A 16,593-nucleotide genomic window follows, 5' to 3' on the forward strand; every position below is an offset into this window, starting at 1 on the left:
TGAATTCCTCATCGAACCATAGCCCTTGCACAAGCTGAATGAGTGTTACATTCCATTGTTGAAAACATTTTTTGCGAGGTGAAGTGTCCACGAAATACCATGAAAATTGTCAAATTCCATCTTTGATTGGCTATTATAGGGGCTTCTAAACATTTACACAAGATAAAGTTAAGGCCATTGTGAACTAAACAACTAGATTTGATATGCAATCCACTAGTTAAGAAATCACATCATTTTCAAGAGGTAGGAATGTTGGAGAGAGGCTTAATATAATACTTCAGCTTCAGGTGCTAACAAGGACATGATAGTTCTTTTACAAAAGAAAAGACACAAATTTTTAAATGTTTGCATGGTAAATTGCAAAGCAAAGCTATCTTTGTGTTTGTGGGCTTGAGGAGCACTTTTGGTATGGTTGTGCGTGATAAGTGCTTCTATGGAAATGCTCACATGCTCTTTCTCAAAGAACTTTATCCAAAAGAATGACTAGCTTTAATATGTCACACTCTCACCAGTGAATCAATAGCAAATAGCTAGAAATTTAAGAATTTAAAATAACTTTCACGCTGTGTGTGGAAAAAGCTCTAATACCTATGGAAGTAGATCAAGGGAGATACACGAATAGTACACAATCTAGGGATTTCCATATTTTTGACTAAATCCTGTTGCATGTTTGTGAAATCATGGTTGGGACTACCTTTTCAAGGAAGGATGATTACATTTACAAGGTTTCTTGGATTTGCGATATGGTAAAAAGTTCAAGAGGGAGGGAGAACTTTCTAAAGGAAAGGGAGATTGGGAGAGATGGTAGAACTTTCTTTGCCTTGCCTGAAATAAAGTTAGTAGAGCTTTATTTTGCTTGGTGAGGTGGTCAATCAAGCCTTGAGGATGTGTTGGAGTAGACTTAGGTTATGGTAAGCCATTACAAATAAGGAAAAAGTCAAAAAGTTTTGTATGAAATCTCTAACCTATCAACCACCTTCCCTACAATAGCACGTCACAAGTTTCAATGGTCTATAAACCTAGAAATCCCTTTATGCACAGAGTGGAGTCTTAGGGAAGCTAATGTGTCTATGTTAGACTGACTAGTGAATATTTAGAGCATGTTCACGTGAGAGACTTGGTTTGCAAATCAAGAATTTCAATTTGGGTTCATGCGTGTGGTTGTTGCTTGAGCCCTTGCTCTTGAATAGGGGCTAGCAAAAAAACGAGTTGCGGACATGGACAGCTTGGCTCCCGCGCGAAGAGGCTATGGATATGAAGAGGGGTGAGAGTTACAAAGAGGAGAGAGAGAGACGTGAGATGGCAAGGGAGGTGACTGGACAGGAGAGGGAGGGTGTTGCGTGTTTGGGGTGGAGGGTGAGGTGGCATCGTCATGATCAAGAGCACAAAAGGTACTCCCAACGAGCCTTGCAGAGTCCGCCACACCCCAAAACCTTCACCACCAGTTAAGCTCTAATAACATGGACAGTAAGTAAAAGTAAGTAACCGACAGACACAGCCACCAGGCAGACACAGGCGCGCTGCTGCAATAATACACAGACAAAGACACAAAGACACAGGGAGAGAGAGAGCGCCCTTCCCTTCCCTTCCCTTCCTTCCCACCCTTTCCTGTCGCCATCCTTCTCCCCAATCGAGACACACTAGCTTGTTCACAAAGTGGCCCTGCCACAGTCAGCTCCCACTCAAATGTTGAGGCTTTCGAGTTTTTGGGGATTTTCCCGTGCCCCTATCTCTGCCTCTCACCCACGCAGCCTAAGGGCCTCTTCCCACATCCTTACTCATAGCTCTGTGAGACAGTCACCAGCATCACCATCTCAACTCTTGACAGCACCCACGACCTGTTCCTCATACTATCATCGTCCTAGCGAGCTCCCAACATAGCTACTAGTTGGGTGCGCAGGAATTGCAACATGCATCCGCGTTGTCAGTTAGAAACCTCCTCATTGTTCGCCTCTTCAGTACAGAGAATATACTAAGCACCCCATCGGCTCTGGCTGCCTTGCCTCGTTGCTCGGCTCCTGCAGAAGACACAGCAGTAAAATTTTTTCCCAGGCGACGGGCGTATTTATATGTTGGTTTGCGTTCGACATCACAGCAAACGCTGACCTATGGAGGAAGAAGAATTGATCATGCAAGCATAAGGTTTTGCAGGAGCATGCAGTAGAGAGAGCTGCCACAACGGACGATGCACGCACAGAAAGCACGAGAGTAGAATGCAATGGGCAACAGCGCTTCCCGCGTCGTGGGTTGCTTCGTGCCAGGCATCCATGGCCGGGAGAAGATAGCAGTATCTTTCTCGGAGCCTCTCGATGAGGGTTTAGGCCACTCTTTCTGCTACGTTCGGCCCGTCTTGGATTCCCCTCACCTCAGCCCCTCCCACTGCGACAAAGATGGTGCACCGATCGCTGTCCCTCTTGTTGATTCCGAGCCTCCCTGCAACGGGTCCTTCCGATTGAACCCCGACATTGCCGACGACTCCTACAAACTGAAAAATCTATCAGAAACCTCTTTCAAATCCATCTCCGGTGCTTCTGTGAGTGCCAACACCTCTACTCCCCGCACAATCGCCTATCACGAGCAATTCAACTCCTTTGCAAATGTTCCCAACGATCGTGCTGCCGCTTTTGAAAGCACATCTTCGTTCAGTTCCCTTCCTCTACAACCGGTGCCGAGAGGACTTTCTCAGTCTGGACCGATCACTGGATCTCAATCTGGACAGGCTTCTGGTCCTTTAGACAAGGGTTTTCTCTCTGGACCCCTCGAGAGAGGATTTATGTCAGGTCCTCTGGAAAGAGCCTTTTTGTCGGGACCCCTGGAGAGGGGCTGCATGTCGGGTCCTATAGAGGCCACCGATCGGACTCTTTTCTCTGCTCCGCTAGCCGGTCCTTATGCGACATATCTCAGGAGGAGGAGAAGGTCTTTGGCACAATTGGTGAGGACATTTGGCAACCCCGTGAAGAAAGTTCTATCGAGAAGTCTTTCTAAAACGACAGCAACGTTAGCCAGAACTCAAAGATCTCTCACCGCTCCCGTTAGACTTGTATTGGGGCATGCTAAAGACATGTCGAGGGAGGGGATGACTCACAACGAGTACCCTTTGGATTCTGGCTACACCTCATCAGATTTGGAGTCAAGCGAGACTCATAATCTTCAATGGGCACAAGGTAAGGCAGGAGAGGATCGGGTACATGTCGTCCTGTCCGAGGAAAATGGATGGCTTTTTGTGGGTATATATGACGGTTTCAATGGTCCTGATGCACCTGATTTTCTGATGAGCCGCCTGTACCGAGAAATTTACAGAGAACTGCGGGGTCTCCTTTGGGATAGAAAGCAAAGGGCAACAGGAAGATTGAACGAAGGATTCGAGAGCAGCGGTGAGGTCGTCGGGGATGGTACGGACGACGTGAGTCATCGAGAAACTAGTATTTGCAGCCCACGTAGCCTCGAAGGAGCTAGGAACGTAGCAGCAGGTTCTCGAGCGATCAAGCGAAATGCGACACAATTAGATACGCATTCTAATACTTGCGAGGAAGCCACAGGGTTCACAAAGGCTGTGGGAAATGTTCGGCCTGACTGTGTGAGCGAGAATGCGGAGCTCGATGGCCAACTTGACAAGCAGGAAGGGGTTTGTGTTATAAATGGGTGTGAACGGGATGTGACGGCTGAGTCTTCAGAGCTGGACGTACAATGTGAAGATCATGATTTTGCAGAAAGGGTGGACGATGAGGGTTTCACCTCTTACTCGAAAATTAAAAGTTCAAGGCCAGAAAAGCAGAGGAAAACCTGGTCTGGAAAGTCATTACTGAAGTTCAAACTCAGAAAAGCAATTTTCAAAGGTAAAGAACGGCATGGGAGATTTTTTCCATGGGGTATGGAATGGGAGCCAGATAGGCGAGGACAAAAGAAGCCGGAGGATGGTGCAGACAAGCCATGCAAGAATGGTAATGCTGATCACACCGGCGTCCTCAGAGCTTTAGCGCGTGCACTAGAATCTACTGAAAGAGCATATTTGCAAATGGCAGACCATTCTATGGAAGAAACACCTGAATTGGCACTGATGGGTTCCTGCGTCCTGGTTATGCTCATGAAAGGTGAAGATGTGTATGTGATGAATGTAGGCGACAGCAGGGCCATATTAGCTCAAGTGAAGGCTGACCCTCAGGCTCTTTCTTCATGTTCTAGAGACCCTGCAGTGTCCCAGGACGATTCAGAGAGAATCGGAGCAAGGGACACACAGCTACGGCAGGACCTTGAACGGATCATGGAGGAAACCCCAACAGAGTTGGAAACCTTCGAGTCTTCTCACACTTCTTCCAGTACTGGACCACCTGCAACAAGTCTTTGTCTAAGTGCATTGCAGCTCTCTTCTGATCACAGTACTAGTGTAGAAGAGGTGAGAATTTCTGTAATTTTCCTAGTTTAACATGAGGTACATTGTAATTTGACGGGCTGGTAATTTGAAATTTCTCTTGAAAACCCTATAGTGATGGACGATGATTTTTAAAGCTCTAGATAACTTCTAGAAGCTAAGGTCAACAAGTGTCAAGGAACTGCTCAATAAATGGACTCTGACTAATTATCAGTGGTTTCACTCTCTCTCCTTCCCTGGATTGTGGATTGGAAATTTAGTACATGCAAGCCAACAGAGACAACACTTAGCTGGGGCATATTTCTTCCTGTAACAGAATCCTGTTCTATAGCTATGGTGGACATTCATGGTGAGGTTTTCCATAACTGTATAGGTTTCTGGCATGTGTCTAAATGTGTGGGGTGGACCAGTTATTCCGTCGGTCTTTAACAGCCTAAGGACAACTCTTTTAAGTACAAGTATGCTAAAGATGTTGCGGGGACTATTTGAGCAGATGTCTCATGTCCTCCATGGTTGCATCTCTATGGCTAAGAGAATATTGTTTGGTATTCAACTTTGATATTAAGGTTTTTTAAAGTCGTGTGATTTTGGACTCTAGGTCTGAATATTTGTCAACACAGGAGTACTAACATTGACATTCAAAGTTTTTGATTTTCCACACGTTTTTTCCTTTATTCTGCTGATAGTTCAAATTCTATCCAGCCCTCTAGTTTTCCGCCCCTTCCTTTCCCTGCCTTGATTTGCTTGGTGCTGTGTTCTTCCTTAGCATCTAATCACACTAAGCGGTTTGCTAATCTCCATCTCCATTGCTATTGCCATCTCCACTTTCTGGGGCAATGTGATTTGGAATCATTCTTCATTGTCCAAGTTGTGGCCTGCTGATATTGCTATAGCTCTTTCTCTTGTAGAGGTGAGTTGTCCTAACAGCGATTGTTCAGCTTTTTTGTGGGGGAGACCAAAATGAAATGGTCTTATCTTCACAGGCAGTTTTAGCTTTGACGAAAACGTGGGTTCACTCTTCTCCTTTATGCTATTTTTGTCACGGCTTCACTTTGGAGCACTGGCAGAAATTCAGGATGAAGACCTGTGTATAAATGGATGCTCAAGTGTGTGGATATGTTAATATGTGTGTGAGCATATGTTCATACTATGGTTTGCACCCACCATTCGGTGCTCATGATGTTGGTGGGGATATTATAATCTTGTGGGTCTGTAACAGACTCTCTCTCTCTCTCTCCCCCCCCCCCCCTCTACCCAACCCTCTCCTCTCTAGCCTGCTAGCTATCTAATGAATCTAGAAGTGTGAGCTGAACTGAAAGACACTCTCATGTCCATAACTGTGAGAGGGAGGAAAGCTGGTGCAAGGACTTCCCCTCCGGACAGATGGGATTCTTGTTACCTTGGGTTTGATAGGATTGGCAATCCGGGTCTTTAATAGACTATGTAATCTGCTGATAAGACTTGCTGATCTGCCTCATAAATTTTCTCGGCTTCGTAAAGACTGCTATCCGGACCCTTCAGAATGAGTCTCGTTGAGGATCCCTTGAACCAATGAAAGAAATTGGTTCAACGACGACTTCTTACAGGCCCCCGTCGGGCATCAGCCCCCCCTCTCACATAGGGAGGCGGGGTCTATGAGGCTCAGATCGCCGAGACCCTAACCTGTACCATTTGGAACTATAATGGTACATTATGGTCAGAGCCAGGGAACTTCTCGGAATCCTATACAGGTCGCGACATAGTCTTCTACACTTTGGTTTGCAGAATATCTGTCGAGGTTAAGGGTAATTGTACTTGGATGATCCAAAGAAGTAGCTACTTTTTGACTCCTTGGTCCGCCCAACGGGGATGTATGGGAGCCCTTGTTGGGGGGCAGACTTGTTGGATACATAGTGGGCTTGTGTGGAGTGGCTATAAGTTCTCGTGCTATCGCGGATGATTCGCAGTAAGCCGCCCGTTCCTCACCAGATCATTCAGGCTAAGTTTGGGTAATCCCCATTACAACTAGATGCTGCATTTCAAGTCATCACGTATCTGCACCGAGTCATGGAGTACAAGGATTACACTTTTGGGCGCAGCAGCCTACCTTGGCTAGCTTTGTCCTCCTCTATGGCACTTTCAGCAGGGGGCATCAGAGATGCTGGTATGCACACACTAAGAGATGGTTTCAGCGACTAGGCCTCCACATGGATAGACTCCCTCCTTTCAGTACAGTATGGATGATCCGTTTTCTCCCCTCCTGGCACACGAGGTCAACCACGTAATCCGTGAGGATCTCTTGCAACTACACACATTCCAGACATGGTTGGGACCGAGCGAGCTCCAACAAAAATCCACCGAAGCAGACTGTCCTACTATCCTGCGCACTATGCTCACGGGAGGTCGCTGCAAATCATCTTGTGTGTAGCTGCCTTAAAATCAGCACTCAATGGCCAGGCATATCCCAGCGTCCACGACCAGTTCATTCCACCCGACCTCCAAAAGAACTCACACGAAGCCGATCAACTGTATCCACTTGAGCTACTACCGAGCCGTTTCCATGGAAATGAACGTAGAGGCCCTTGGTCCGTGGATCCTGAAAGTGCGAGCGGAAGTATTGTCTCTCTAGTCTGGCCAATGAAGCATATCCCCTACCTAGGCGAGCCTGCATCACGGGTCTCATAGTGAAGATGGGTTCGAAGAAGACAACCGCCAGATACGTGTATGATGAAACTATCTTAACAGGTGACCCATCAAACGTGAATTGGTCTTGGTGCATGACGGCTCGAGATGTATTAAAGATCATAATCTTGGTTTTACCAAGGTTGACCTTCAAATCATGAGACTCACAAAAAGATTGTAGTGCGTCAAGGTGTCTCTGGAGCCCCTCCGCTGAGGGAGATAAAAGTGCCACGTCATCTGCATACAGCAATATCTGGATCAGAGTACTAGCAAGAGAGCATCCATCCCCCCCTATATTTGCATCATGGTCTCGAGCTCGTCAATGTAGAGGCCAAACAGGGTAGGTGATAAAGGATTCTCTTATTTGCCCCAATAGTGCTCATGATCTCGTTTGTCCACCTTGACCCTGCCCGAACTCTGCTTGAGACTCTCTCGTAAAGTGCAGCCCAAATGATCTCCCACCACGTCCCCGTGACACCGTCAACTGAGATTCGTAGCCAAAAACAATCTTCCGAGTGAACCAGAGACACTACACGAGTATCGTTGACTGGTACGTAGAAAGAGACAAGATTTCATTCGTCGGAATGAGGAGGAACTACTGAACATTTTGTTTAGTAACAACTCTAAGGACTTTTGGCGGAGATTTCTAGAGGGAGTCCCCCTCACCTCTCACTAACACCCAGGTCTGGCATAACTACACACACATTATATGACATCCCAAATCAGCCAGTCTAGGCTTCACATATACCACGCCCCACTTCTTGCACCCTCTTCACTAAGGGGGAGTGAAGGATGCCGTAATGAAACTTCATAATGGCCGAGCGAAGGATCATGAGGGGCTATGCGGTGAGTTCATTGCATACGGGATTAATCTCTTAGCGTGATCTTAGCAAAGCTCTTTAATAATGCGGTTTGCTTGGGGTTTCCACCCACCTGGACCCTTAACACTATTTCACCCATCCACAAGGCAGGGGATCCCATGAGCCCGGAGAACTACATGACCATTATGATTGAACATATTTTGTCCAAGATTTATGCATCAGTGCTTGATTCCGAGGTCAGTCGATTCGCAGAGTGTCGAGGACTTGCAGCAGGACAGGTTGGAATCTGGCGGGATCATGGGACCATGGATCACATCCTCACACTCAGGTGTATCATCGAGGAGGCAAGGGCATGGAAGCAGAGGGTTTACTATTGCTTTGTGGACTTTTGCAAAGCATTTGACACAGTCCCGAGAGCCCGCCTCCTCCGACGCTTACAAGATTTGGGTTATGATGGTGAAGTGTATAAACTAACTGTCACTGAATTTAGCCTAGGGTACCAGGCTAGGGGCCTTAGTTAATGCCCAAAAGGTATCTATGATTTCATGTCCAATAAGTGCAACTCCTAGTGCTATTAGAGTGGTTTCAATTTCTAAGGTCATTGGTTTGGTTGAGCTCCCTTGTCTTAAATGGTTCAGTGATGCTATGCTGTGAAGTTATATGCTCTAAATTTTGTTTGTGGGCAATGGCAATTGTTCAAGTTGGCTGTATTTCAGATTTGTGAGATAATTGTCACGGGGGCGTGAAATGGACAGCCATCAAAAATGACTCAGAAAGTGACTTCCAAGAGAGAGGGATCACCCAAAAGAGCACTTGAGAAAGAGGTACAAAAAGTACAGCCAGTGCAACAGTATGAGCAGCCAGCACAAGGCCTTGGTTTGGTATTTCTACTCCTCAAAATAATAATGTGCAGTCCATAAATGTGGCTTAACCACCTCAGCCATATTTGAGGCAGCAACCTGAATATTTTGGTACAGATTCTATCTTTGATGCTATGTTGATTTCACCGCCAATTGGGCATAGAAAGCAAGCCATGTATGACCATGTGGGAATGCAGCCAGTCATGCAAGCCACAGCATATGCTCCCATGCCTAATGTTCAGCCAAGCATGGCTCTCCCTAGTGAAGGGAATGCTGCAAATATACAGCCATCTTTTGGACAGCCAATATCAAATGTATATAAAGAAATTAAGGATGGTGGTTCTCATGTCAGGTTTGATACACATAATGGAGTACAGGACATGTACAAAGCCCTCACATTCCTTCAACAGTTTGATGCTGCATTTCTTGGGGGTTTGTTTACAGAAGCATCCAAGATGAGGAAGGTCGCCACATTTTTAAAAGGCAATGCACTTAAGTGGTACACCAACCTTATGCTTCATGGAGATGCACCTGCTACTTGGCTGGAATTTAAGCAAGTGTTCTCTTCTACTTGGCTTACTCCAACTTTTGAAGTTGAAGTACTTTCACACTGGCATGACTTGTCATACAAACTTTGCAATAATCTTGATGATTACACCCAGAGGTTTTGGGATGTTTTGCTGCCATTGAGCTCTTATAGGCATGTTTCTTTGAAAGAGCAAATAGAGAGGTACTGTTGTGGATTGCCTAGTGAGCTACGTGATTATTGCATCAAAACCAAGGTGGGTTCTATGACTCAATTAATTGAGAATGCAAGGACAGCATATGCATGGATGCAGGAGAAGAATTTGGGCTTTATGGACAGCAAGAAAGAAGACAACAAACGGGCTGCCAAACACCAGGATAAGGACATCAAATCTGAAAATAAAAATTATGGCAAACGACCGTTTCAAAAGGGAGGAAAAGCCCAATTCAAAGCTGGTCAAAGGCGTGGACAGCCTAATAAACAGCCCCGTACCAAGTTATCTGATGAAGAGAAAAAGTCACTCATGGAGCAAAACAAATGTTTTATATGCAAAGGAGAGGGACACCGCTCTTATGATTGCCTATCCAAGAAAAGAGACAGGTCAGATGATGATAAGAATGGTGATAAACAGGCTGATCGGAAGGGCAAAAGACCTAAACCTTCCGCAGGACTTCTTCCAGATGTGATTGGGAGTTTGCCACATGCACATGATGAAGAGGAAACGAAAAAGATTGAGATGTGCAGAGCATGGGGAAAAATCAGAAATCAGAATTGTTTGTTTTTCTTTGATTCTGGGGCAAAGGCGAATTTCATAACTCCTGATATGGCAGGAAGGCTTGGCATCAAGCTTGAGGAAATGGGGCCATCCGGCATGTGTGATATGGCCAACCCTGAACTCAACACACTTAACTTCTATCATTGGCAAGTTGAGGATGCATATTCAGGGATATCAAGATGCAGAGGACTTCAACATTATGCCTTTGCCAGAGTGTGATGCTTTGCTTGGGATGCCTTGGATGTACAGGGTGGGGGTTGATGTGCAGATGAGAAACAAGAAGATTTCTTTAACTCATAGAGGCAAAAATCATGTACTTGATGTAAAGTTGAAAGGGGAGTCCATCCCTGTAGTTTCAGCTTCTTGTATTCCAATGTAATAAAGCGTCATATTTCAGCGTACTTGATTTTTGACAAAGAGGACAGCCAACCGGTTCAGGAAGGTTCTACTCTTTCTGCTTTAGATAGAGAAAGGGCTGCTTTTATTTCAGATTTTTAGGATTGTTTCTCAGATGCACTTCCTCAAGAATTACCTCCCAAGAGGCCCGAGGATCATCAAATTGATATAATTCCAGGAAGCTCACCGCCTAATATACCTCCCTATCGTGTCAGTAAGGCACAACAGGAAGAGATAATGTCACAAGTGAAGGAACTCTTGGAAAAGGAATTAATACAGCCAAGTAATTCTCCTTACTGTTTCCCTGTGTTGCTTGTGCAAAAGAAGGATGGCAGTTGGAGAATGTGTATTGATTATAGGGCTTTGAATAAAGTCACAACTAAGAACGGTTTCCCAATTCCACGCATTGATGATATATTGGATCGGTTGGAAGGTTCCTCAATGTTCAGTCGTATTGACCTTAAAAGTGGATACCATCAGATAAGGATACGGCCTGAAGATGTCTACAAGACTGCCTTCCGCACTTCATTTGGCTTATATAGGTTTCTTGTGATGCCTTTTGGTTTGACTAATGCACCTGCCACTTTTAATAGAATGATGGATAGAATTTTTAGAGCACACAGAAAGTTTGTGGGCACTTTCTTCGATGACATCATTGTGTTCTCTAAAAATGAGCAGGAGCATAGGAAACACCTCACTATTGTGTTTCAAGAGTTGAAAAGACACAAGCTATTAATAAACATCAAGAAAAGTGAGTTCTTTATGCATGAGATTCATTTTCTCGGTCATATAGTAAGGATGGAGTCAAGATGGATCCTGCAAAAGTTGAGGCCATAAGGAGTTGGCCAATTTTGAAAAATCTGCATGAAGTCAGAAGCTTTCTTGGGTTGTGTTCATACTATCGGAGGTTTATAAAGTACTTTGCAGAAATTGCTTCTCCCTTGCATGCTTTACAAAAGAAAGCTGTACCGTTTCGGTAGGGACCAAAGGAAAATGCAGCTTTTGAAGAGCTGAAGCAAAAGTTGTGTTTTGAACCCGTTATTATCTTGCAAGATCTCATAAAACCCTTTGCTGTAACTTGTGATGCATGTGGGAACAGCATAGGAGGCACTTTGATGCAGGATGGCAGAGTGGTTGCATATGAGAGTAGAGTTCTCAAACATGCTGAATTATACTTGCAGATATACGAGAAGGAAATGGTAGCAGTGATACATGCTTTGACCACATGGAAACATTGCCTTCTTGGAGCTGATTTTTATGTGCAAACATATCATCAGTCACTTAGATATTTTCTCATGCAGAGAAAATTATCTGAAAAGCACATGAGATGGGCTGACTTCCTCTCAATGTTTCATTTTCAAATTGTTGTGCCGGGTAACAAAAATGTCGGCTGATGCACTTTCCAGGAAACCATAGCCTGAAGCAGTCTCCAAGAAACCCAGTGTTTCAGCTACAACAAGTGTTAGATGTGATGAAAGATCAATATGTTAATGATGCTGATTTTTCAACTATTTATGATCAGCTTTCTGATGGTCAAAGGCATGATCACTATATGTTGAAAGAGGGTTTCATTTTGATGCATGGACGACTCTGTGTCACGGATCAGATGCGATAGAAAGTCATAATGGAAAGTCATGCTCCTTCATATGCAGGATATAGGGGAATTACAGCAACAATTACAGCAGTGGAGCAATACTTTTATTGGCCATCTTTAAGGAAAGATGTGGAAGAATATGTGAGAACATGCATGGTTTGTCAGAAAGTAAAGTTTGACATGCAGAAGGCACTTGGGTTGTTACACCCTTTGCCAATTCCGGATAGACCATGGCAAAGCATAGCTATGGATTTTGTGTTTGATCTTCCACGTACTCCTACTGGACATGATGGATTGTGGACAATAATTTGCAGGTTTAGCAAACAAGCCCACTTTGTGCCAGTAAGAAAGAAAATTACAGCAGATCAAATGGCCAAATTGTTTCCGCAGCATGTCTTCAAGTATCATGGGATGCCTGAATCCATAATCAGTGATAGAGATCTGAGGATGCCCAGCCTCTGTTGAGAGGGCTATTTGAAAATATGGGCACTACGCTGAATTTTTCGTCATCTTTTCACCCTCAGTCTGATGGACAATCGGAGCAGGAAAACTCTACCATCTTGGATATGTTTAAATGCTATGTCTCAGACCACAAAAGCAAATGGGAGCATTATTTGCCTTTGCTGGAATATGCTTACAATAATGCACCATAATACGGTGCACACATCCACAGGTAAAGCACCTTTTGAAATAGTGGAAGGTGCCAGGAAGATACCTCCCATTTTGCATACAAAAGAGAAAATCTTCAAAGCTGATGTTTTGTGGAAAGCCTTGAAGAGGCTTACAAGAAGATCAAATATGCCTTGCAAAGAAGTCAGGACAAGCAGAAAAGAGCAGTAGATAAGCACCGCAGGGAATTGGTATTCACAGAATGTGATTGGGTTTTGCTGCATTTTCAGAAGGCAAGGCTGAAAAATAAGAAAGGCAAGGAAAGGTTGTACACAAAGCTGAACATGCGTTACTATGGTCCTTTCCAGGTTTCTGAAAAGATAAACGAGGTAGCTTACAGGCTGAAGTTGCCTCCGCATTGGAAGATACATAATGCCTTTCATGTGAGCTTATTAAAGCAATATCATGGAGATATTCTCGAGGATTTACCTGATGAGGTGCAGCCTGAAGTGGAAGAACATGATGAACTTCTGGTCCTAGAGCAGATTCTGGCACACAGAGATAGAAAGCTCAAGGGTAAAGTTATCCGTCGCTACTTGGTAAAATTTCAAAATTACCCATCACTTGATGTGAAATGGATGGAGGAAGGTGAACTGGCAGATTCACCTGGGATATTGCAGCTTTACCTTGATGCTTTCCAATTAGAGCCGACTGCGGTCCGGGCTCCTACAGGTAGTTCAGCAGAGCGAGCGTCTGGAGCATTACCTGGTGTTCGAGAGGGGGGTAGCACCTCCACTCCCTTAGTACAGACGGGCTCACCGTGATTTCATGAGGTCGCTTGATGACACTGTATGTTTCATCCGAGATACTGAGCTGACAATATTTCTGCTGTGAGACTTCATGATATTGATGCATCTTGACTATTGATCGCCGAGGATCACATAGATTTTGAGCAGTGTATATGGATGGATGCATGCCTCTCCTAGCCATATTTTCATTGTCTCTGTATACTATAGCTGCGGCTTTCTTGTATACTCTTTTATGCTATATTTCATGCTCACTCTTGTGTTTTGGGGCAGCAAACTGTGGTTTGTTGTTTCAAGAGAGGGGTATGTCACGGGGGCGTGAAATTCTAAGTACTTTAATGTACTACAAGACCGTGACAACTTTGGTTTTAAAAGTCCAAGCATGGGCTTAATAATGTGTAATTAAACGCGGCATGGTATCTAGCACATAAGCGTAATCAATCCCTAGGTCCAAAGGCATTCCAAGGAATTAAAAGAGTGGTTGTTGGGAAATGATGATGTGGCATTTTTAATGGGCCCCCTAGAGAGCCATGTACCTTCAGTGGCCCCCCTAGAGTTCCAGGTGGCTCTAGTGCCTTCTACATGCTCCTTTGCCATTCCTGGACCTTCTTGGGCCTTCTAAACTTCACATGTGTGGTTTCTCTCTCATCTTCTCTCTTTGTTGAGATTTTGGACTGGTTTTTCAGCCTCCTTCAGCTGAATTCCGTTTTTCTTCATAACTCCTCACCCGTTTGGATTCCTCGACTTCCGTTTGGCCCGATGGCTTCCTCCCCTTCATAGTGATATGCTTTTCCCTCCGTGCGTTTGGTAGAACGGGTAGAGCTGAGCACTTCTTTTGTTGGTCGAATTTGCAAAAGTGGCTTTTTCTGGACCTTTTTGCTTCTACCGCCTCCTGGGCCTCTCCTCTTGCAAAGCTACAGCTTCTGTTGAATTTCGAGTGGTCCCACGCGCTGGTTGACTGGTTTTTCTCGGTTTTGGAGGACTTTCCGGCGATGAAACTTCTCCAAAGCCTTCTCAATGCATTCCTCTCTGAAGCACGCTTCTTTTGAGCCCAAGAACTCTCATTTCTTCGCGACAGAAGTGCTTCTTTTCACATTTTTCAGTGGAATTCTTGCTGGTCGGCTCTTGTAAATGCTCTTTCTTCATGCCTTTGCACTCCTCTTTGGCTGAGAATGCAATTAGGCATTGGCTACTACGTCCTCTTGGCGATTGAGGACTTGGTTCAAGTTTCTAGGACTTGGTTCAAGTTTCTAGGTGAGTTGTGATTTTGCTGTTGCAATTTCTTTTTGCCATAAGCTATTGGTTGGCCTCGTGTGCCGCCTCTTTCTTGGCTCACATGTGCCCAGGCAGTGCTCATGAGTCATTCTTTGGTTGGGTACTTTGCTGATTTTATTTTAGAGCTTTGAAAAGCTTTGTGAATGCCATCTGGAAACCACTTAAAGAGAGTGCAACTGGGGTGTAGTGTGATTGCATCTGGACAGACAATGGAATTGCACTCGGAAAAGAGAATGCCTTTGGATTGAGCCTATGGGTTAAGTGCACTTATGTGATGGTGTTCTATGCTTGAAAGCCTTGCGAAGGCTTAGTGAATTGGGGCTGCGTGCTCTGTTGCAGGGAAGGTCTCCCAGATGCAACTTGTAATCATTTCACTGTGAAATATAAAGAAATACCGAAAGGGGCGGTACAGTGTTTGGGGCCAATCGGGTGCACTTGTCTCTGTTTGTTGAGTAGGGGCATTCTAGCCTCCATCCCTTTGTCAGTGGTTTTGTTTGTGAACAAATGGGTAAATGCCAAATGGTGATCATGCAATGGTTAATGGTTGTGATATATGCTTTGTGAGCTGTAAATAAGTGCTGAAGTGATTAAAGGTTTAGTTCCACTGCCCTCTGAGTGATTCGAGGCCGGTTTCATAATAGAGTCAGTTACACTGCGCTTTGTTGATCAAAGGCCGGTTACAGTGGTTCCTGTTGCCGGGACCCTCATTAAATCATCCAGAGGAGTCTCTAGGCAGCTTGGGTAGAGAAAGCATTTGCTGATTTTTTTTGGTACAGCCATCCGTTGTTTTGGATATGGAGCATATAAGGCTTGATTATGATGCAGACTCAGAGTCTGAGCCAGAGCCGCAGACAAGGGGAGCACACCCCAGAATAAGAGTGCAAGATGCAGCCCATGAAGGGCAGAATATTCAGGTTGATGCATTGGGTCAGCCAGCTCCACAAGTGCATAATCCTGTGGGTACAGTTGCATTGGGTGCTGACCCAAGTGTACAGCCAAATGCCATGGCAGTAATGCAAACACAGATGGCCTATGTGTTGCAAGTTTTGACTCAGCTCACTCAGAGTTTTGCTGAGATTGTGCATAATCCAGCTTTGATGCCAAGGGTAGAGGCACAACCCATTCAAGGTCCATAGATGCATGTGGGACAGCCACTACTAGAGCCACAGCCACCAGTGGTACAGCCACTTGCTGTGCCACAAAGGTAGGGACCAAATGGGAATGAGCATGGTAGCAATGCTCTGAATGTGCAGCAAGGGCAGCAAGCCCAACCACAGTATGTGGTTCAGCCAACACACTTTGGAGGAGGATCTATATTTCAGGCCATGACCTCACAGCCAGCCCCAAATTCTTTGTATGCTCATTGCTAATGTGGGGATACAGCCTGGACTGCAGGGAGGCAGTCCCATGGTGTCACACACTCAGGCAGTACCACCTGTGCCACCAAACCCAGCTGTGGGAGGTGTTCTTCAAGCTCCAAAAGGACCCCAAGGACAGCAGCCTCTTTATTTGCGGCCCCTTGGCTATGATCAGCTGGAGCCCAGGCTCAAGATGAAGGATTACAAGGAAGGGGGGGCAGCAGTGAAGTTTGAGACCTTCAATGGACATGCAGATAGGATGAAGGTTCTTACTTTCTTGCAGCAATTTGACTTGGCTTTTGCTGGAGGGTACTTCAGAGAGTCCTCGAAAATCAAGAAGGCAGCCACATTCCTTAAGGGTAATGCGATGCAGTGGTGGTCTAGCCTTCTCCTTTAGGGCCAAACACCTGCTACATGGGTTGAATTTAAGAAGGCATTCTCAGCCACATGGCTCACCAGTACTTTTGAAGTGGATGTCATGACTCAGTGGCATAACTTGAATGCCATCATGTTGCTATTTCAGATAGCCTGAAGGTTCCTTCC

At 45.1% G+C, this 16,593-nt stretch overlaps 1 protein-coding gene across 2 annotated transcripts in view; it reads left to right on the plus strand.

The window, feature by feature from the left end:
- The first annotated feature begins 1,568 nt into the window (after positions 1-1,568).
- LOC147901566 (putative protein phosphatase 2C 4) overlaps positions 1,569-16,593 on the plus strand; it is a 78,239-nt gene continuing 63,214 nt past the window's right edge. For both annotated transcript variants that reach the window (XM_087374330.1, XM_087374331.1), the window contains exon 1: positions 1,569-4,393. In XM_087374330.1, coding sequence (XP_087230456.1) covers positions 2,219-4,393 — 2,175 coding nt within the window. In that variant the 5' untranslated portion in view covers positions 1,569-2,218. The remainder of the gene's footprint in view (positions 4,394-16,593) is intronic.

This window comes from Dipteris shenzhenensis, chromosome 5 (genome assembly GCF_047967505.1).
Source record: "Dipteris shenzhenensis isolate YYH24624 ecotype China chromosome 5, Dip_SZ_1.0, whole genome shotgun sequence".
NCBI lineage: Eukaryota > Viridiplantae > Streptophyta > Polypodiopsida > Gleicheniales > Dipteridaceae > Dipteris > Dipteris shenzhenensis.